The sequence below is a fragment of the Xenopus laevis genome, chromosome 4L (assembly GCF_017654675.1).
Source record: "Xenopus laevis strain J_2021 chromosome 4L, Xenopus_laevis_v10.1, whole genome shotgun sequence".
In the NCBI taxonomy this organism is placed as follows: domain Eukaryota; kingdom Metazoa; phylum Chordata; class Amphibia; order Anura; family Pipidae; genus Xenopus; species Xenopus laevis.
Genome location: NC_054377.1, coordinates 19,578,689 through 19,600,408, shown reverse-complemented (window position 1 = coordinate 19,600,408; position 21,720 = coordinate 19,578,689). Strand labels below are relative to the sequence as shown.

The 21,720-nt window shown below is 39.2% G+C and overlaps 2 protein-coding genes across 3 annotated transcripts in view; one reads left to right on the top strand and one right to left on the bottom strand.

Annotated features, from left to right (window-relative positions):
• The window catches only part of LOC108713464 (anoctamin-3), a 187,259-nt gene that overhangs the window by 35,544 nt on the left and 129,995 nt on the right, over positions 1-21,720 (bottom strand). The window lies entirely within an intron of this gene.
• LOC108713850 (mucin-15) lies at positions 32-20,217 on the top strand. Of its 2 annotated transcripts, none has more exons than XM_041589951.1 (4): positions 32-186; positions 10,555-11,233; positions 15,449-15,604; positions 17,258-20,217. In XM_041589951.1, exons 2-4 carry the CDS (start codon positions 10,576-10,578, stop codon positions 17,413-17,415), a joined length of 972 nt encoding a protein of 323 aa, XP_041445885.1. In that variant the 5' UTR covers positions 32-186; positions 10,555-10,575; the 3' UTR covers positions 17,416-20,217. The 2 variants fall into 2 exon arrangements, with proteins under 2 accessions (XP_041445885.1, XP_018113010.1); XM_018257521.2 differs by lacking the exon at positions 32-186 and adding an exon at positions 8,323-8,458.

Here is a 21,720-nt window from a genome sequence, read left to right as displayed (position 1 = left end):
AGAGAATCAGGTCTGTCTGGTTCTCAGGTGCTCTGTTACACACAGGGAAACCCGGCCCCACCTTAAATTTCTGCCTCCCTTATTTTCTTTACTTTATCACATTGTGTCATTCACCTGCCAGCCGCCTGTGGATCAGGACTAGAACTAAAGTCACTCGCCTGTCTTGGAACACTTAGCACTTTTAAGGTAATATTTTTCATGAATATTTGTATTTCTTTATCAAAAAATAGTTCTTGAAAGCAGGTGCATCTGAGGTGTGCAACATACAGACGTTTTACTTTGCAGCTCAGTGGATTCTTTCATAAAATGTTCAGTATATATTAGATGAATGGGTGTTTTTATTATTGGATGGTTTATTAATTAAAAATGAAAATTAAATACAGTTGTATCTCATTGTTGCTTCAGCTCGTGGTAAATCAATGAATCCTAGTTGTTAATATGAGAGATGTTGTTCTCTTTATGTATATTATATTTATTATATATATATATATATATATATATATATATATATATATATATATATATATATATATAATACACAAAAGCCATGAATATCTTGTAAATTATATCCATATAAATGGTGACTAGTGATGCCAGCAGTTATAAACTGTGAGTAGTGATGTCATTTTGGTCACATGACTCACTAAAACTCGTGTATTATAATAAATAAAGCACCCTTTCGGCCTCGTGCTTTTACAGTATATCCTTGTATTTGACAGTAGGGGGTACTTTATTCACAATATTAATATATATACTTGTATATAACAGACATCGATTTGGAAACGCTAACAATAGAAGGCTTTTCTTTGCAGACCTTATAATTATGGTATGAAGCCAGTTATCCACAATGCCAGGGGGTTTCTGGATAATGGATTAGTGATGAGCAAATACATTTGTCAGGCGCGAATTAGCGCCGTTAAAGTGACAGAAGAAATTGTAGGTCGATTGTGGAACCGCTCTTGGTTGCCCTTGAGAATGCTTTGAATCACAGAGCAGAACGTCTCTGTGTAAACCACTGCATAGACTGAGAGTAATGACAATTTCGAGAGGTATACAGGTATGAGATCCCTTATCTGGAAACGGAAAGGCCATCTCCCATAGACTATTTTTTATCCAAATAATCCACATTTTAAAAAATGATTTCCTTTTTCTCTGTAATAATAAAACAGTAGCTTGTACTTGATCCCAACTAAGATATAGTTAATTCTTATTGGAAGCAAAACCAGCCTATTGGCTTTATTTAATGTTTACATGATTTTCTAGTAGACTTAGGGGGTAATAAAAGACACTAAGTTTGCCCAGTAGCAGTAACTCATAGCAACCAATCAGCAGATACAATTTACTGGTCTCCTGTTTAAAAGCAAACATCTTATTGGTTGCTATGAGTTACTGCTCCTGGGCAAACTTAATACCTTTTATGGCATCCAAATTAAGGAAAGATCCATTATCCAAGCATTCTGGATAACAGGTCCCATACCTGTAGAAGAAATATGTAATGAGAATAAACAGCATATGTTAGGCTTTTTATTATTTTATGGATATTCTAAGGAGCACTTTGGAATAGCCAACTGGTTATAAACAGAACTGACATATGTTACAAACCATTCAAAAACAAATACCAAAAATATGTTTTTCCTCATTAATTTTAGCTAAATGCATTATGGGGTTCTAAAGAATAAACAGCAGCTATGTAAACTGCACTTTCACCTGGGAACTGCATTGTGTTACTGCTGTTATTATTTGTCGATAAAGCACTATGTATTTTGGGATGCGGTAGAAGAGAACCTATACTGTAGATATACAAACAAATGAAAAGTGAGAAATTAGCAGGATTAAAGGGGGTTTTTGCCTTTAAACAAAATTTTAGTATGATGTAGAGAGTGATATTCTGAGACAATGTGCAATTGGTTTTCATTTTCTATTTTTTGCAGTTATTTAGCTTCTTATTCATCAGCTCTCTATGTAACACATTCAGCAATCTGGTTGCTAAGGTACAAATTACCCTAGCAACCATGCTTTGATTTGAATGAGAAAAATAAGTGAAACTCGATCGCGTCAATTGGGACGCGGGCGTTAAAGTCAATGGATGCCCGAATAGTGTTAATGTGCGGGGATTTTATTTGCCACAAATTTTTGCAGCAGTTTCGTGAATTTATTCGCCAGCAGCGAGACGCGAAAATTTGCACCAAGTGAATTTATTCGCCCATCATTAGGGGGTCAGTGACCCCCATTTAAAAGCTGGAAAGTTTCAGAAGAAAAAGGAAAGTAATTAAAAAATGATAAAAAGAAAAAATGAAGACCAGTTGAAAAGTCTCTTAGAATTAGCAATTCTGGGACTAAAAGTTAACTTAAAGGTGAACCCCCCCTTTAAGGGTCACATTTGAACTGAGCTAAGAAGTAGGACATAAAGCACTCAGAACGTTCTGAATTTTTGCTCAGACTTCGCCAATTTAGGGTATGGTACTGGGGTTAGTTTTATACTCCCTGTCATGATGTTTCACTCTAAGGGGAAAATTCACTAACAGGCGAAAATTCGCCAGCGATGGCTTCACGCACATCGCAACACTTCGCCAGGCGTAAATTCGCCTGGACAACGATAGAAGTTGCGCACAGGATACCGAACTTTTAAGCCAGCGAAATTACGCTCAGCAGTTCGAAGTTACGCTAGCGTTGGCTAATTAGCATACGGCGTGCGGTTAAAGTACAATGGCTGTATATGCTGCAGCAAATACGTTACACTACACAAGGCCAGGGAACCTTAATAAAATTATATAAAAGTTGTTATAATGTGTTAGCAAATGTAGGGGGGAAGGAAGATACCTGAAAAAAAAATTTACAATCTTTTTCAGTCTATCACCCTTTAAATAGGAAAAAACGCCAGCGTTTTTTGGGACTTAGAAAAATGTTAAACTTTTTTTTGAGGAACTCCTATCTACTCTATTGCACTTCGCTTGGTCTGAGGTGGCGAAGGCAAGTCTGGCGATAGAGGTAAGGGTCAGTAAAATCAAAAAATTGGTGAATTTGCGTAGTAACGCTCTTTCGCCAGACCGTAAATTACACCAGCTACCGTTAGTAAATTGGCAAAGTGCCGAAATGACGTCACGCTGGCGAATTATCGCCAGCATTAGTCACTTCGCCCTTTAGTGAATCTTCCCCCAGGGCATTTTACTCCAATCTGGCTCATGATACTCCAATCCAGGGCACACAACTCTAATCCAGAGAATAATATTCCAGTCTGGGTAAGGAAACTACATTGCAGGGCACTGTCCTCAAATCGAGGTCATAATACTTTAGCCCAGGGCATGATACTTCAATCTGGGTCGTGACTATACAGTGCAGAGTATTATACTCAAATCTAGGTCATAACATTTTAAACATGCCACATATGCACGTCAGCCTAGTTCACAGAAGTACAGAGTTATGTATAACATTCCACTTTGGGTCATCCTGGCGATAAGCTCAGAGTATGATTTTCCAGTGTAGTTCATAGGATATTACTCTCATTTAGATCATGGCACTGCAGGGCAAAATACTCCAATTGGGGTCAAAGACTACTAAAGGGCGTGATATCTCAATCAGGTTACTAAATTATAGTTCAATACTCTAAACAATGACATGAAACTGAAATCCACAACATAACACTTAGGGGGTTATTTATTAAAATTCAAATGTTTAAATCTCGAAAAATCTGTGTTTTTTTCACTAAAAAAGGAAAAAAAAAACCTCAAATGTTTAGAGGAGAAAAAAAACTCAGATTTTTCAAGATTTATTATACCTCAATGCTGCAAAAATCCTGAATCCGAAAATCCACCTTCTCAGACCTGTCGAGGCCCTGCATAAGTCAATGGGAGAGGCACTTATCCCAATTGGAAGTTTTCGTGCTCTGCGATGGGTTTTCGGGCAAAAACTTGAAAAATGTGAGCAAATCGGGACAAAAAAAAACCCCAAAATTTGAGCTATTCAGGAAAAAGCCCGAAAAAATTTGAGGAATTCAGATTTTTGCTTGATTTTATTGAGTTTTTCTATATTCTAATTAAATCAATTTTTTTTATTAATAAATAAGCTAAAATCAGGCATGGAAGTTTGGTCGTTTTTTTAATACAGAAAAAATGTGGATTTTAGTAAAAAAAACTCTTATTTACTAAAAATTCAAATTGAGATAGGTGCCTCTCCCATTGACTTATACAGGACCTCTACAGGTCTGAGATGGAGGATTTTTGGATTCTGTTGTGTTTTCCTCAAAAATGTGTTTGTTTACTTAAAATAACTCGAATTGTTTGAGATTTTACCATTCAGATTTTAATAAATAACCCCCTTAATATTTGAATGTGGACAATTAAACCCCAGTATGGAGATATACCAGTACAGAACATATGTTCTCCAGCCTAGCCAAGATAATGAGCTGTAAATGTCTTGTGAGGCAAATTAATTCAATTTTGCAACAGGTTCCTCAACATACAGTAGAGACCCCTGCCTTATTCTTGTGTCCTCCAACAAAACAAATACGGTTCCTAAGATTATTTAGATGTATCCCCATTGTTCAGCTAAGAGTTGACAGTATCATAGTTGTCCCAACAAGGGTTGAGACAGGAAGCCCAGTAACCAACAAATCCATGTGACCACATTGGTGGATTTTATCTGTGTTTTTATTATTTTCTGTGTGTATGGAGCATTGCTATTCCATTTCTTATATCCTCATAAGGGGCTTGAGAATGGAGGGTCTACGGTGGAAGTGCAAGTCTCATAAAAAAACTAATCCAATGACATGTAAAAACTGAACAACAAATGGGACTCTTGGGAATAACACACATTCAGGGGAATGTAATTAAAGTCACAAAACTCAAAACAATTTGCGCCGATAAGACTAAAAATCCACATCTTGCAATGTAATATTGTTCCTTAAACTGTTATTGCATTGCGAATTGTAATTGCGCACTCTTAAGAAGTGCTTGAAGGCGTCGTATTCTTTTGGAGCAAACATAACGACTTTTTCAGTAAGAAGATTTATTACATTGACTGGGCATTGTCGCAAACTATAACATTCGCAAACGGCCATCCAGTCTCGGAAGTGGTCGGTTATCAGTTTCCGTGCTCGCAAAAGCTATATTAAATTTGCTCAAAGCAAAATTTGTTCACGCAAAGGCATAACTTTTCGCATTGCGAATAGTTTTTCCATTAGCGACTTATATTACATTCCCCCTATTGTGTTTCTATGCTAGAAGACGTTAATGGGCTTCTGCGACATTTCGCCGGCGGAAAATTTTTGGTGAAACGAAACTAGTCCAATTCGCCCAAGCCTACTCTCAACCTGTGTATTTTTGCAGGATGAGAGAAGCGGATCTGCTCTGTGCCACCATCTTTGTTTATTTCAATTGTTTCCACTTGCGTGTTCTCTCACACAGCGGAGTGGAGCAGAGGTCTGCCAGAAAATATCTACCTTTGCCTATTTGAGCTGACCTCCACTGAGTGGGAACACACACAAGTAGAAGCAATTCAAATCAAAGTTGGGCCACAGAGCGGATCTGCTTCTCTCAGCCTGCAAAAATATGTAGGCTGAGAGTCTTCAGCCCGTGTGCCCATAGCCTTAGGGTCATTAGACTAATCTAAATAAGCAGGTTTTGCATGGAGCTACAGTCAGGCTGAAGAACAAGTACATAAAGATCTTGTTGTGTAGCTCAGGTTTAAAACCTTGCAGTACTTTAGCCTTTAACTGTGAGTAAAAAGCTGGGTGCTGTAGAGTAACATCATCTGGATGGAACCAAAGATGAAGCAGACCCTGCGGCTGAGGGGGGCTCAAGAGGAATAGGGGCCCCATGAGTCCCTAATTCATATACAAAACAGGTCAATCTGTAGACATTTTGTGGCCCTGAAAAATAATTAGCTCTGGGGCTCAGTAATATCTAGTTACACCACTATATGGAACAATAAGATGACCCTAGTCCAGGCCTACCTCCATCTCTTTGCTTCTTCTGTGTCACTGGCTAACCCCGGGGGTGGAGAGGTGACATATAATCATTGCAACACATTGGCCAAACCTTAGTTTCAATAAAAGCCAATTCCTAACACATACATAATGTATGCAATGTTATTAGAGATACAAGGCAACACACTCTTTAAATTAAACCATTTATTACTGTGTTTAATGGTACAACAACCAGTGGGCCACTGCATCACTTACAAAATGAAACCCAGGGGGTGTAAATGGATACAGCCATCCACGCAGTATAACATATGCACTATTTTATGAGTAGCCAAGATAAAAATAGCTAAGCCAATATTGTTTTACAATGCCTTGCGTTGCTATGACATCTTTTTAGGATTAAAGTAATATAAGCCGTGCAAGAAGAGTATGCACTTACACGCAGGATCTGTTTTTCTTTAAAATTGTTCAAACAGACTTTTACAATGAAAATATAATAGGAACAGTGATATTTCACTTGGCCTGCAATCTAATTAGCCACTTTCAATTTCCGGCCTTGTGTTACATGTTCTCTATCAGGCAATCTAGGCAAGGGGTCATGTTACTATTGACCTATGTGTGAGGAAATACATTTTGTTGCATTTACTTCCGATTGATTCTCATTTTATACCTTCAGGTTCAAAGTATATTTACATTTATCTTCTCCTGTAGTTTATATTCCCATTGGCCTCAGGGCTGCTTTTAAGCATTTCGAAATCTTCCAGTTGTAGGTATTGATGTATTTAAAATGTCGACTAACGTCTGCATATGAATAATTCCTTGTACTGAAAGTGTTTGGGGTAACAAATTGGAACACCACCCATAAAAGTATACTTTACTAAGCAAATGCAACCTGGAGCTGGCTATAAAACTGTCTAAGCTTTGGCCTAAGCTAGGGGTCCCCAACATTGTTTACCCATGAGCAACATTCAGGTGTCAAAAAAAATGGGGAGCAAACTCAAGCATAAACAATCTTCCTGGGTGTTGCAAGATAATTACTGTGATTGCCTATTTAGTAGACTCTATGTGGACTACCAGCCTACAGGAGGCTCTGTTCAGCAGTACATCTGGTTTTTATGCAATTAAAACTTGCCTCCAAGCCTGGAATTCAAAAATAAGCACCTGCTTTGAGGCCACTGGGAGCAACATCCAAGGGTTTGGGATCAAAGGTCGAAGCTAAAAGAATAAATTGCAGAAGACTTATTGCTGTAAATTACAAAATACTTCATTATGTGGCTTGGTTGTGCCATGCTTATATGTAACGGTTACACCACATTTGAAATCCTATTACTATGAACCAAAAAAGCACAACAGTAAAACCACAATGTCTACTGTCTATCTTCCACAGGGTTTTATCGTAATTAATGTACCCGTATTGTAAAATATATTATAAGTCACAAAGGAGTTCATTAACCATACAAAAGCACAAGGGCGAAGGTGGGTGTCCAGCACAGACAACACCTTAGCACATAAAGGGCAAATCTAGACATGCAAGGTGCATTCTGGGTAAAAAGACATTTTTGAATGCTCTGTAATTCTGTTTTTTATTTAAAATCATGATAATACACAACTGCAAGAGATTACAATCTCTCTACATCAAGGGGCAGATTTATCAAGGGTCGAAGTGAATTCAAGGAAATTTTCAAAGTAAACAAATTCGAAATTCGAAGTCATTTTTTTGGATACTTCGACCATCGAATAGGATACTACGACTTCGAATTTACCTCGACTTCGATTCGAAGTAAAAATCGTTCGAATATTCGACCATTCGATAATCGAAGTACTGTCTCTTTATAAAAACTTTGACTTCAATACTTTGCCAACTTAAACCTGCCGAAGTGCTATGTTAGCCTACGGGGACCTTCTACAACTTTTTCTAAGTCTTTACACATCGGATAAAAATCTTTTGATCGTACGCTAAAATTGTTCAAATCATTCAATTCAAACGATTTAATTGTTCAATCGAACGATTTTTATTCAATCGTAGGATTGCCAAATTTGGTGAAAAAACTTCGAATTCCATATAAAGTTTTTCAATTCAATGATCGAATTTCGAAGTTTTTTGTACTTCGAAATTCGACCCTTGATAAATCTGCCCCTAAATATTGTATCTGTTCACTGGGGATACATGCATTTTTGGGGCAAGATGCCATTCATGTCACTCACAACTATACAAAGTGAAATCTCATTTCAACTGGTTAGAATGAAGTAGAATAAAAATGTTTAAAGAAATGATATTTTTGGTCTCACTGGTCCTTTAAAAGTACCAAAAAAATCTGAAAAAAGAACAATCGCTAGAATGAAGAAATTTCACATACTGTACTTGCTTTGTACCAACGGTTTTCTTTTTTGAGTTTGGGCAGGACAGGAGCGGTCAGGTTTTGCAAATTCCGTTTTAGGGATTGAATTTGAGGGAAGGTGAAACACCGGAGAGCTTTGTCAATCAGTTAATCGGTCACATGCCTTCCACAGATTGTGAAGGCAACAGAACAATAAAAGGTAAATAAGACTCCTAGTCCCTTCCAGTACAGTGAGGGAAGTGTTTATTTTAAGCCATACTTTCATCCCTCTGTTTGCCTTTATTATAACGTTTATCAGAAAAATACACAGTGCACTTTAGAGAGAGATAGAGAGCAGATTATGGAACTGCAATAGAGGCTGCCATTATAAAGAGCTCAGGTAGGGAAATGGGCTAGGCAATGCGTCAGGGACATTTGGTGATATAAAAAGAACGTACCAACTGCCCCCTCCCCTGTAACAAAGATTTGTTCCCCAAGTATCCACCTATATTATTTTTGTAACAGTATGAGAGTCCTTACTAGGCTCCCCCCAAGTGTTAAACCACAGGCATAAGTATTTTCAATCCAACGTGACGCCCTTGCTCTGGGAAAGGTCCATTATCATCATTTCATTAGTTACCATAAATATTCCTGTTTCAGAGTTTACAAGTCTAATTAGTGCTCGACACTCTTCTATTAATAAATATATTCCGTTATAATAGAATTACAAGTTTTAAAACTGCTGCAGAATTGACACATTATTTACAGGGATATGATCAGTTGCCCAGAAAGCTCCAAATTATGGGAAGGCAGTCTCCCATAGACTCCATTTTAATCAAATAATTCCGTTTTTTAAAAATAGAATTTCTTTTTCTCTGTAATAATAAACCAGTTCCTTGTATTTGATCCCAACTAAGATTTAATTAATCCTAATTTGAGGTAAATCAATGCTATTAGGTTTATTTAGGGTAAGGGCAGACGTGAAGATTCGGGGAGATTTAATCACCTGGCGATAAATTGCCTTTTTCCTACGAGGCGACTAATCTAAATTGCCGGCGGGATGGTACTTGGAGCACTTCATTTTCCTAAGTCGTCCAAAGTTTCCTTGTGTGGCAACTTCGGAAAACAAAGCGCACCGATTACCACACCCCTGAACAGAATGTAAATCGCCGGCGGGATGGCAATCGTGTGCTTCGCTTTTCGAAGTCATCCGAAGTTGAGGGAGTTCGGGGAGATAAGTCGCCCAAAAGAAGTAGACATTTGTCGCTAGGTGATTAATCTCCCCAAATCTGAGCATGTGCCTCTGCCCTTAATGTTTAAATTATGTCTGGAGATCCAAAATATGGAAAGATCCCTTATCCGGCAAACCCCTGGTCCCAAGAATTCTGGATAACATGTCCCATACCTGTATAAAAAGTTAAGGCACCAGCGAGAAGCCATGAGTTTTACAACTTCCTCGGATATACTGTAAATAACAATCTTTGGAAACCATCTAGCTTTTCTATAGGGCTGCCATCTAATCACATTGGTAAAGTGGTCTAGCAACAGGGAAAATCCAACTGCAGCAGCAACAGAGGTTCTCAGTCCTTGGACAACCCTTCTGATGCAGCAGTCAAAGATGGTCATTGCACATGCGCAAGTTATGAAGAATATGTTTGGTTTTAGGGCAGGTCATAAATAACAAATATCTATAAATTTGAGAGTCCCTGAAAAAAAATATTATATGTGGACATGTAAATTCTAAGAACCTTTTTCTCTCTGTTTTTGAACTATGATCTCCAGCAACTGAACAACGAGGAGCAGAAGTTATTGTTCAATAATTCAAGTGTCACAGACTGGGCAAACATAGGACCAGCACCCAGTCTTCTTTAGCTTTGGTTCTACTAATCCAGGGGTCCATTTTTTTTACACATGAGCCACATTCAAATAGTTGGGGACAACATAAGCATTCTTAGGGGTGCCAAAAAAGGACTGTAATTTGCTATTTAGTAGACCCTATGTGGGCTGGCAGGCTACAGGAGGCTCTTTTTGGCAGTACACCTGGTTTTTATGCAATTAAAACTTGCCTCCAAGCCTAGAATTCAAAGATAAGCACCTGCTTTGAGGCCATTGGGAGCAACATCCAAGGGGTTGATGAGCAACAAGTTGCTGGAGAGCCACTGGTTGGGGATCACTGTGTGACTAATCAGTCCTGAAATATTAGTGCTGTTGTACCTCTTGGTTGGTGCATCAGCATTATGGAAAAGCAGGGTTGTTTCCTGAGAAAATAATAATAAATGTGTGTAATCTGATGTTCATTTATATATTTCTCTCCAGATCCCTGGAACAAATAGCATAATGCTCCCTCTATTCAGATTGGTGTTGACTTTCTCTCTGCTTTTTAACTATGGTTATGGACAGACTACTGCAGAAAATGTGACTACCCCCTCAGCTACTATGCACCAGGATACCAATAGTACCATACGGAATGAAACCTCAAGCCCAAATAACAGCTCCGGAACTGACATAGCCAACACCACCGAAAAACCAAAAAGCACAGTGGGATTAACAAGCATTGTTACTTCATCTCTCGGCACCACGATGAATGAGAGTACTACCGCAAATGTTACAACAACTTATTCTCCAACTACAGGCACAAACCACTACACAACTAACTTTGCTCCAAATGTCACCACAGTCACGACCAATAACAGTACAAGGAATAATTTTACAACTTCGCCTCCAAATACAACTCATGAGAACATAACAACCACAAACCGAAACTGGACAACCACATCAGTAAATAGCAGTTTTTCACCTACTAGTAGCAACACAACAGAAACCCTAATAACCACAACACTAGGGAGCACTAACAAGTCTACTGCAGCAACAGCCAACACAAGTGCAGCAACAGCCAACACAAGTGCAGCAACAACATCTTTATCGGCTCAAACTACAAGTATCCCATTGACGGCAACAAACACAAGTGATACAGGGATTTCGGGAAACTCAAAAGGTAATATATGCTCCCCCCATTCAGTCATTATATATAAATATTACATATACATATCAGTTATCCAGAAAGCTCTGAATTACAGGAAGGCCATCTCCCATAGATTTTATCCAAATAATCCAGATTTTTTAATTAGTTTGAGCTGACTTGTACTTGACAATAGAAGGTAACACAATAAATAATTCCTAGTAAATACACATTAGGCTCGAAGTGGAGGGTCTGTCTTCTTAAGGCACATTGGGAGCCTTTACTACCTACTCTAAATATGTGTTAAGTACAAGATTCCCTTCAGGAGCACTCGGTTAATGAGGCGAGTTGAGTTACTCGCCTCAGGCGGTCGTGCCCCCTGGTTGCCGCTCCTGATAACTAAGAGCCGAATTTCCGTTTTTCCAACTCAGAAATTTGTCTCTTCCAGTGCAGAAGGCGAATTCGCGCCTGGAAAATAAATTCGCCCATCACTACTCATCTCCCAAAACGCCTTCCCGCTATCAAGAATGCAAATCGGCGGCGGGATGTTTTCCGAAGACTTTGGAAAACTGAAGCGATACGTATGCCATCCCAACGGCAATTTATATTCTTGCTGGCAGGCATTTGGGGAGATTAGTAGTGATGGACAAATTTATTCGCCGGGTGCGAATTTTTGGTGAATTTGCGTGTTTTGCTGCCAGCGAATAAATTCACAAATTCGTTGGCGAAAGTGTCAAAGTTTTTTACCGCTGGCATCGGAAAGCCGGCAGCAATGATTAACAATGAATAATGGATGCCCATTGACTTTAATGATCGCTTCGCTAATTTTTCGCCAGTTTCGTGAATTTCTCAGGAAATTCGTGGCGAAGCAAAATGGGGCAAATTCACCCAATCACTAGATATTAGTCGCACACAGTAGAAAAGATTTGTTGCTTGGTGTCTTTACATGACCAGGAGGATATGTTTGAGGCAATCAGAATATTTGATAATGAATATTGAACCACAATGGAGTGCATTTGTTTCAGATACTGGCCCACAACTAGACTAGACTAGTGTTGGGAGATATAAGGCAGCTATATTTTCTTCCAGCTGTCAATTGGATTTTAAAGGGTGAGGTTCCAAAAGCAAAAGATACAGTATATGAGTTTGGCACGTGAAGCCATTTTAGGGCTTGGCTTTTGAGAAATTAAACCTGTTTGCTCTTGTTCTGTAATGTGAATGAAACTGGCAAGAATAGCTCGGTAGCCTTTTATGCAATCAATTATTCAGAATGGCAGGGTGACTGTTTAGTTGATAGACCAGCTAGCTGGATATTTCAGGCCATCTGTATCTGTCACTGGAAATATCTGTCCGGCCCCAAGTGAATAAATAGATCTTAGAAAAGAATTCCAACTGATGGCACGAGAGGGAAGCATTTGTAACCTAAAACAGTAGAAGCTGGGAAACCTACGCATCTCGAAACTGATACTGAGGCTTAGAACAGAGGCTTTAGTGATGGTTATAAATAGAAAGGAAAAGGTGGAGACGTGAAAGAAAGAGAAAAAAGTAACAATGGAGGGCGTGATTCTGACCCAGAGCAGCAACAGCCCGAGCCGCTGCAGGTTTTTCTTATATATTTGTAAATGTAAACAATTTAATAATGAATCCATTGATCTGTCTGGAATGGTTTCCATAATTAGCCTAGACCCTAGACTGAGTTTTGTTGTCTCATAATCTTAGTGACTAAAGTTCTTTACTGTTCATTAGTCACAAAAATACAAAATCAGGTGAGGTTTGATAGGTAATTCGTGCATGGTTAATAAATAAAGTAATTATAGGATGACAGTACGTGCTGATGTAACATCGACATGCTGAATCTTGACAACTCATTCCATGATCTCGAATGAATAGAAGGGTAAAAATGAAATTATAATGTGAATATAAAGCAGAAGCAGCAATTACAGAACAATTCCTCCCCGCTTGTGCTGTATTTATGCAAATGCTTCCACTCACTGACTGTATTTTATACTATGGAGTTCCTGCATATAATCGCTGAGATTGCACCAACAGAATAAGTTAAACATTTAGCTCACCTATGAGGTCCAGGGTTCCCATCGCAACCTGTTTTCCTATGATATTTGTCTTGCACTCACTGACGCATGTATTGATGCATGCATATGATTTAATAATACAGGTATGGCATCCGTTATTCGGAAACCCATTATCCAGACAGTTCAGAATCAAGGAAAGACTATCTCCCATAGATTCCATTTTATTCAAAATTTGTAAAAACGATTTCGTTTGTCTCTGTAATAATTCAAAAGGACATTGTACTTGATCCAAACTAAGATACAATTAATTATTTTTGGAAGCAAAACCAGCCTATTGTGTTTTTTTTAATTTTTACATGATTTTCTAGTAGACTCAAAGGAGAATTAAACCCACCTTTCAGCAAAAGTCCCCACTGGCCCCCCTCCGCTGGCCCTCCTCCTTGCCTACCCCCTGCACAGTCTTACCCCTGAATTCTGTCCCCTCTAGAAATAGTGACCGCACATGTTGGGGCAGATTTATCAAAGGTCAAAGTGAATTTTCAAATGAAAAAACGCCGAATTTCGAAGTCATTTTTGGGTACTTCGCCCATATATTAGGCCAAATTCGACTTTGATTCAAATTGAAAATACTTCACAAATTCGACCATTTGAAAATCTAAATACTGTCTCTTTAAAAAACTTCAACACTTCACAACCTTAAACCTGCCGAATTGCTATGTTAGCCTATGGGGACCTCCTAGAACCTATAACCAGTATTTGGCTAAGTTTTGAGAAGTCAAAGGATTTTTTTGTAAAATTGTACGATCTAACAATCTTAATAATCCTTCGACTTCAAATGTCTGACTACCCTATACGATGGTCAAATTTCAATTTTTTTTTCACTTCGAAATTCGACCCTTGATAAATCTGCCCTGTAGAGTCAGCGCAGCGGAGCTAACAGGCGATATCTTTGGCTATTCGGTATTCTTCATAATGTATTGCGCCTCATGTGCAGTTGGAGCAATCTTCCAGTTCGCAAAAACTGCGCATGCACCGAAAGTAATGGAGATTGCCAAAGTGCCCCGAAAAGTACTGAAGCACCAGAAGATGTCGCCCGTGAGATTCGCTGCACTGACTCTACATGTGCGATCAGAATTTCTAAAGGGGAAACAATTCAGGGGTAAGACTGTGCAGGGGGGTGGCAGGGAGTGGGGCCAGTGGGAACTTTTGGCTAAAGGGGGGTTTAGTTCTCCTTTAAGGTGTGAAGATTAGTGATGAGCGAATTTATTCAGTAACTTGAAAAAAGGCCATGCAGGCCTGAAACGTCATGTTTGTTCGAGATTTGAGCCAGGAATCCAATAAAGGCTTTTATTATTCAACAAGATTATGTTGCTGTGATTTTGCTATCGAACAAATTTATTCGCCAAATTTATTTTATTCAAAATATATTTTACCCCTGCGTTAGAATTCTAATGCCGGCCACAATTAAAGGCGCTCATTGACTTTACTGGGTAAATTCACAAATTTTACAGAGAAGCGAAACGGGAGAAATTCACCCACCACTAGAGAAGATCAAAATTACAGAAAGATTCATTATCCCAAAAACCCCAGGTCCTGAGCATTCTGGATAACAGGTCCCATACCTGTATAGACGTGTAGCCTGCCCTTTGAAGGAGATTTATCAGTTTTTGAAAATCTAAACTCAAAAAATAAAATGGCATGAATGTTGAAAATGCACTTCCCATGCTGCCATTTTTTTTTTTAAATTCCAATTTCTGGAATTGTTTTGATCGCTAAATCTAGACAATTTGAATTCGAGAAAGCTTGAATTCAATCTTAGGGAATTGTAATCTTAGTGAATGTAGACCAGCTGATACAGAGGCAAAATGACCACCGATGACTTGAATAACGTTACCGTAATTTTAAAGATAAATCTTGGGATCCCTATAAAAGTTCAGTGTGCTAAGTATGTTGTTCACATTTCTATATATGTTCGTCACGTTGGTTATATATTTAGGATCCTTGCCAGTAAATAAGAAAGAAGAAATGCAGTGGGGACAAGTTATGTGAATACTGGGAAATACTGTATATTACAAAATTATAAATATATATATAAATATAAAAAGCATGAAAAAGGTATTAACAATCATTATCACTTGAAGGAAAAGAAGAATACCTCATTGTTGTGAGAGGCATTTGATTGGAACGAGTTGAAATAAACTGGTATATTTTTCATTTACAGATGCAGTTGATAGTGCCGGGGTGGTGCTGGGTGCAATAATTGGCTCAATCCTGGGCATTACGCTGGTTTCCCTGGTTGTTTACTTCTTGTGTGGTGCAAAGAAAGGCAACTCGTTTTCTCATCGCAGACTTTATGAGGATGTCAGAAATGAACCAGGTAATTTATTTAAGTCAGAAAGTACTAGATAGAGTAGCCATATACAGGGTCGGACTGGGCCATATGGGGCCCACCATGTCTGTGAAATGCCCTCTTCCCGGTACCCAACCTAGTCCCCCACCACCAATGTGCATCCTTATCTGGCCTCCTGGTCCGGATGGGGAGGGGTTATGTACCAGATGGGGGAGCCTGATGGGTCACCGGGGCCCATGAAGGCTGAAGTCAACGAAGTTTGTTCACGGTGGCCCAGGCCAACACTGTCCATTTACTATCAACTTGCTTACCTGCAAATATAGTCAATTGGAACTGCCTTCTGGGAGTTGCACAAGGCCCAGCTCAGAGGTGGCAAGGACCAGCAATTTGCACTTCAACTCAATTTCAAAAAGCTATATGACATGAAATAATTGTATTTAAAAGTCACCTTAGAATTCCATGACCTGTACAAATGTGTTCAGCCTGATGCCAAGGAGCAAATCAAATCAGTGACTTCTGACATAGCTTACCTTTACAGTAAGTGGTATAGTATACCCTATATACTTCTAATCTAACGGATGTCAGAGAAAGAGGATTATGACACCATAATGTTTCATTAATGGGATGAGCTATACAGTTATATGGGCTGCCATTCAGGGTAAAATAGACATTTAGGACACACCTTTATGTAGCTGATTACAGACAAAAAGGCCAGATGATTCAAAGAGAAAAACATATTTCATGGTTTATGACATGAAAACTCTATATAAAGGACACCTATCAAAAAATATTATCCCCAACCAAAGTTGCTGGTTAACAGCTTGCATTATGCATGCACATAGTAAGCAAGTTGCGGCATTCACTCATTATGCACATGTGTGTGCCCCAACATGTCCACTTGCACTGGGAGCTCCCTCCCACAAATAAAATATTCTAATATTTATTAAGACTTTTGTGATATAAATTGGGTGCAGTTTATGTGGACATTTAAAAGCACTGAAGTGCTAGGCCGAAATGGATCCACCAAAAAATTCTAGGATTCAGCCAAATAACAAGCTGAATCATGGAATTGGTGCCACTGTCAGACTGGCTGGAGGGACACTGGGTGAAAATCCAGTCGGCCCAGTCGGCCCAGACCCACTCCCCATAGCCACATTCAATTAGTTCATTCCCTGACCTCCATCATCCCCCCAAACCTGATCATGAGGAGCAAAGAGAAGAGCTATGTGTCGGCAGAGGGGCAGAGGGGCATTGCCTAGGCCAACACTGATTGGTGCTGGTCTATTTATTACAACTCTTTATAAAAACTCATAATTTTTCACAAATTATCTAGTGCTCAGGTTGATATGACTGGTGTCAAATCAATGTGCCCCATAGACACATTCAGTGATCACAGTAAGTGTAGGACTCTAGAACAGGAGATATTGTTGGTATAGGTTGTTCAGTTGTTTTCAAGTAGATGGCACTGACCACTTGCATTATAAATGAAAGATTGAATGAGAATGATCTTGTTTTGGGTTTCTGAAGCAGAACGGCTGCCACAAGTGACTTCTTCAGACTATGTCTGCCTCAAGAGATCTTGTTTTTTTATATCAAAGGCATCATCTGTTAACCAACACTGTTCTGTTCTTCTCAATCCAGTTCCTCCAAAAATTGAAACTGATTGTTTTGTTTTTTTAGTGTTAAGACTGGATAACCCAATGAACCCTTACGACGTTAGCTACGGGGATTCGTCCTACTACAATCCAACGGCTCTGGATGCGTTTTCAATCAATAACAACCACCCCCGAGAAGTGATTGCCATGGACGACATGACACCTCACCAGCCTTCAGCATAGAAGGCAATTCAGACGATCCAGCTCCATTGCTCTACAGTTTGTAGACATTTGTTCTCATTGCAATGTCAGTGAAGGGTTTCCCAAAAAAATATCTTCTTGGTACTATCATGCTGGAAACTTCAGCCTTAAGACTTGTTTTTACAAACCTAAAATGTTTTATCCAATGACCATGGCAGACGGCAAGGTCATCTTCGGAGGTGATTCAAAAGAATTGTTTTGCTTGTATATCCAAGGCTGAGGAAGAGCAACGTCTGCTTCCTACAAATGAGACTGTACATCTGCAGGACTGGGAAATCATTTTACTGGAACCAGCTGGATTTGCTGGCACGGAATTCTGCCAACCTTCCAAGCCGCTAAGTGAATAAACTGCAGTTGTACTTTTTTTTAATGACCTATAATTTGCCAGGTCAAATTCAATTCTGTTGCTATTTGTGTGCTGCCAGAATGACTCTTCCCATAGAGATTCTGCCATAGGAGTATAAAGCATCCTGTATAATATGGCTGCTAAAACAGAATTGTAGTTTTAATGGAAGAATAATACTGTAGAACAGTGCCGTCCATCTTTTCTATGTAGAGGGATAGTTTTCCGATTCCATGTTTGTGGGTTGGATTATATTTAAGTAATCATTTTACAGAAATAAGTCTGTAGAGCCATAAAAATCCTTTGGAGACCCACATTCAGCCTATGGGGCTCTAGCTGGACAACCCTGATGTAGGACATATAGAAAGAAAACAAAGTACCCCTTATTTTTTAGCAGCTGCTAATCTAAATATTTGTATTTATTGTTGATTTGCCATATTGCTTCATCTGCTGATATACTATCCAACATTATCCAAAGATTCTGATGCCAATGCTACTGTATTGCCAACATATTTAACTGAATATTAAAGGTCTTATTGACTAATGACAGGGCAGGATGGAAAGTGAAAAAAACACAGAGCTCCAGTTTTGTTTTGCTTTGCACCCTGCACCTTTTCTGTCTATATTTACCGTAGTTCCACTGTATTCATAAGGAGTAGGTTGGGGCAGGATTTGGACATCTCCTTGGTTACGCCCTAGCGTACATATCATTCAGAAACCCAAGCTAGTTCTAGGGAACCCTTGTCCTTACAGCCGGCTTGTGGCATACCCCCTAGTAGTGATGGGCGAATTTGTCCCGTTTCGCCCAAATTTTAGCAAATTTCCCTCAAAATTTGCGAAACGGTGAAAAATTCATGAAACGTAAAAAAAAAACCGATGACGGTCGACAATTCCTATTTGATGCGCGCCTTATATATCCAATTGCCTTAAAGTCAATAGGTGTGCGGTAAATCGTCGCTGGCGTCAGAATTATCGCCAGCTTTGGAATTGTTGCCGGTGTCAAAAAACGTTGCCACTGTCGAAAAATTTATTCGGCGGAGAGACGAGATGCAGAAATTCGGTGCGAATTCACGCCTGCCGAATAAATTTGCCCATCACTACCCCCTAGGGCTTGCACTTACCCACCGTAAACAAGGTAGCAAAGTCAACACTTTTTAATGCAATCAATAAACATAAGCAAAACAAGACTTGGTGATTCAGTTGTTGATAAATATGCCATAAAGGGCCTAGACAAATGTGTTAAAAATGTATTTATAAAATATATACAGATGTATTTAATTTGTTGCTATTGCTCCACTCAAATTCCTATCTGGGTGCTTGTATGCGTAGGCGAAACAACTATATTACTACCTTAATGACCATAAAACTGTTCCTAAAACAAATCTAAGATTTATCTAGACACACTCTGGGTCATTTATCAACACTGGGAAAATTTGCCCATGGGCAGTAACCCATGGCAACCAATCAGATTGCTGCATTCATTGTTCTACTTGCTAATCACTGATTGGTTGCTATAGGTAACTGCCCATGGGCAAATTTGCCCAGTGTGATAAATGAGCCCCACTCTATTGTTAGATGATAATAACTACTTAAAAATGTACAATTGTGATCTCTATGAGAGCATATTGGTTAGGTGTTGTGTAAAAGGCCAGGTACTCCCGTGTGACTTCTACTATATACTTATATTGAATAGAACTGGGTAAATTATCTCTCAAAAATACACAATGGCTTGTTGTGTAGGGATGTGGTGTGAGAAAATGGGGGGTCAGTGTAGGTAGACTTTGAGTCCTTTCCTGCAATGAACTAGAGACACAGTGGTCTTACGGAGGACATACATGAGTTATGTAGAAGAAGAAAAAACACATATTTTTTTAAATGGAATTATAGGGTGATATTTGACAATAGACCATAAAACGAATGAATGTAAGCTCTTCATGTTACTTTGTGCCAAACCTGGCCCAGTGCCTTAACCTTCTCAATCCAGTAAACAACCTTCCTGAGAAATAATTGTTGAATTGAAGGTCATTTATTCTAAACATCTGCATGTTTGATCCTTCCCACCAGATCCTGCTGAGTGGAAGTGTCAGCTAACTGTGAAATAATGATCCATCCTTGACATTTAGAAAACTTATACCAATTTATAGAAAACAACAAACAAGGCATAAATATGTCTGGAGAAACCAAAACTGTGAATGGAATGGTTTGGGCAAACACTCCATTCAACAGGTCCAGCTCACATTTTGGAGCTTTCTTTCCATAGGATACTGTTCCTTTAGAAAGAAGGACTCAGAGCAGGAAGATTACCTGCCTATAAAAGGAACTCCTAGAGGTGCTGGGGGTGCTGTCTGAATGGAAAGGATTGGAGTAAGTACAGGGTTTACCCAAATACAGTATCTTTGCATATACTGCTGAGATGACAATAAAGTTTACTTTGATTTTGACTTGATGTTTGATTGGTAGCCTACAGGGGACTCTATGGGGCAGATTTACTAACCGGCGAGTTTTCGCCAGCGTCCATTTAGCACCCATCGCAACACTTTGCCAGGTTTTGTCCTGGGCGCAGACTGCTGGCGACTTTTCTCTAGCATTACCTCTGCAGTGCGAGCATTTCAAAGTGAAGATGCCCTAGCATTCATTTCTGCTTAGCAAAAATTCGCTAGTGATCTTGCGCAGGTCAATTTGCATAGGGCGGGAAATTTAAAGTTGTATGGACTTTATGTTAAATGCTGCTGCAAATACTTACAAATTGCACTTTTTAAAACATAGGTCTAGGGACAATAGAGATATTATAATGCCCTACACACCTGCCCACTGTAAAATTAATGTTCCATGTGTTTGAAAATATATGAGGAAAACCGCTTGCCATAATCACGCTGAAAAAATGAAAAGTCGCCAGCGTTTTTTTGGACTTTGATGCATTAATGTCTCACAGGATATGATGTAAGTGACAGAAGATTGAGGAAGACGTAGCTACTTTATTGCACTTCACCCGGTCTGAGGTGGCGAAGGCAACTCTGGCGAAAGAGGTAACGTTCATTAAAATCCGCTTTCGGTGAATTTGCAGAGTAACGACCGTTCCCCAGAGCAAAAAGTCGCCTGGCAGTAGAATGCGAATCACCACTAGCGCCGGTCAATTTCAATAGCGAATTGGCACCAGTACCTGTTAGTAAATCGGTGATGTCCCTGCGGGTGGCAACACTAGCGAATTGTCGTTAGCGTTAGCCACTTCGCACCTTAGTCAATCTGCCCCTATGTATTGAGGAAACAACCAGTCGCACTCTGAATAACGTTGTATCAGTGTTCAAAAGTTAAACATTTATTAAGCCCATATGCCAAGGCAACGTTTCGAGCCTACCAGGCTCTTTATCAAGCCCCTCTTGATAAAGAGCCTGGTAGGCTTGATAAAGAGCCTGGTAGGCTCGAAACGTTGCCTTGGCATATGGGCTTAATAAATGTTTAACTTTTGAACACTGATACAACGTTATTCAGAGTGCGACTGGTTGTTTCCTGCATGTTGTTTGACCCAAAGACAGGAGTGGGTCTCACAGTACAGCACCTGACGCTACAAAAGCGACACTCGGAGAGGTGAGCACTCCATGTATGTGTTTCTGCCTATGTATTGAGGAAACACAAGTTTACGTTGTGTCTAGAAGACAGGAGCTATTTTAATGTTATTAAATGTCATTTGAATGCTGTGGTGTTCATGCAAATGGCCTGTAGATGTCACTGTGTTCATACTTATACGGTGCATACTTCCTGGTAGCTTAAAAGTGAAAGTGAAAGTTCACTGTTGTGTAATGGCTGCATGACTCTGCTAATAAAGCACTGTTATACTCTACTCATCCTCGGCTGCCCAAAACATGCTGAAGTGAGAACCCCTGTGTTTCAAAAAACCTAACGTGGAAGAAGTGTCTATTGTGGATTCCATATTATATATTATAGTC

What these genes read in the sequence shown, in the direction of transcription:
- LOC108713850 (XM_041589951.1), top strand. Translation starts at nt 10,576, where the DNA reads ATGCTCCCTCTATTCAGATTGGTGTTGACTTTCTCTCTGCTTTTTAAC. An exon ending in GATTTCGGGAAACTCAAAAG is followed by an intron (nt 11,234 to 15,448) that starts GTAATATATGCT and finishes TTTCATTTACAG; the next exon opens with ATGCAGTTGATAGTGCCGGG. An exon ending in GGATGTCAGAAATGAACCAG is followed by an intron (nt 15,605 to 17,257) that starts GTAATTTATTTA and finishes TTGTTTTTTTAG; the next exon opens with TGTTAAGACTGGATAACCCA.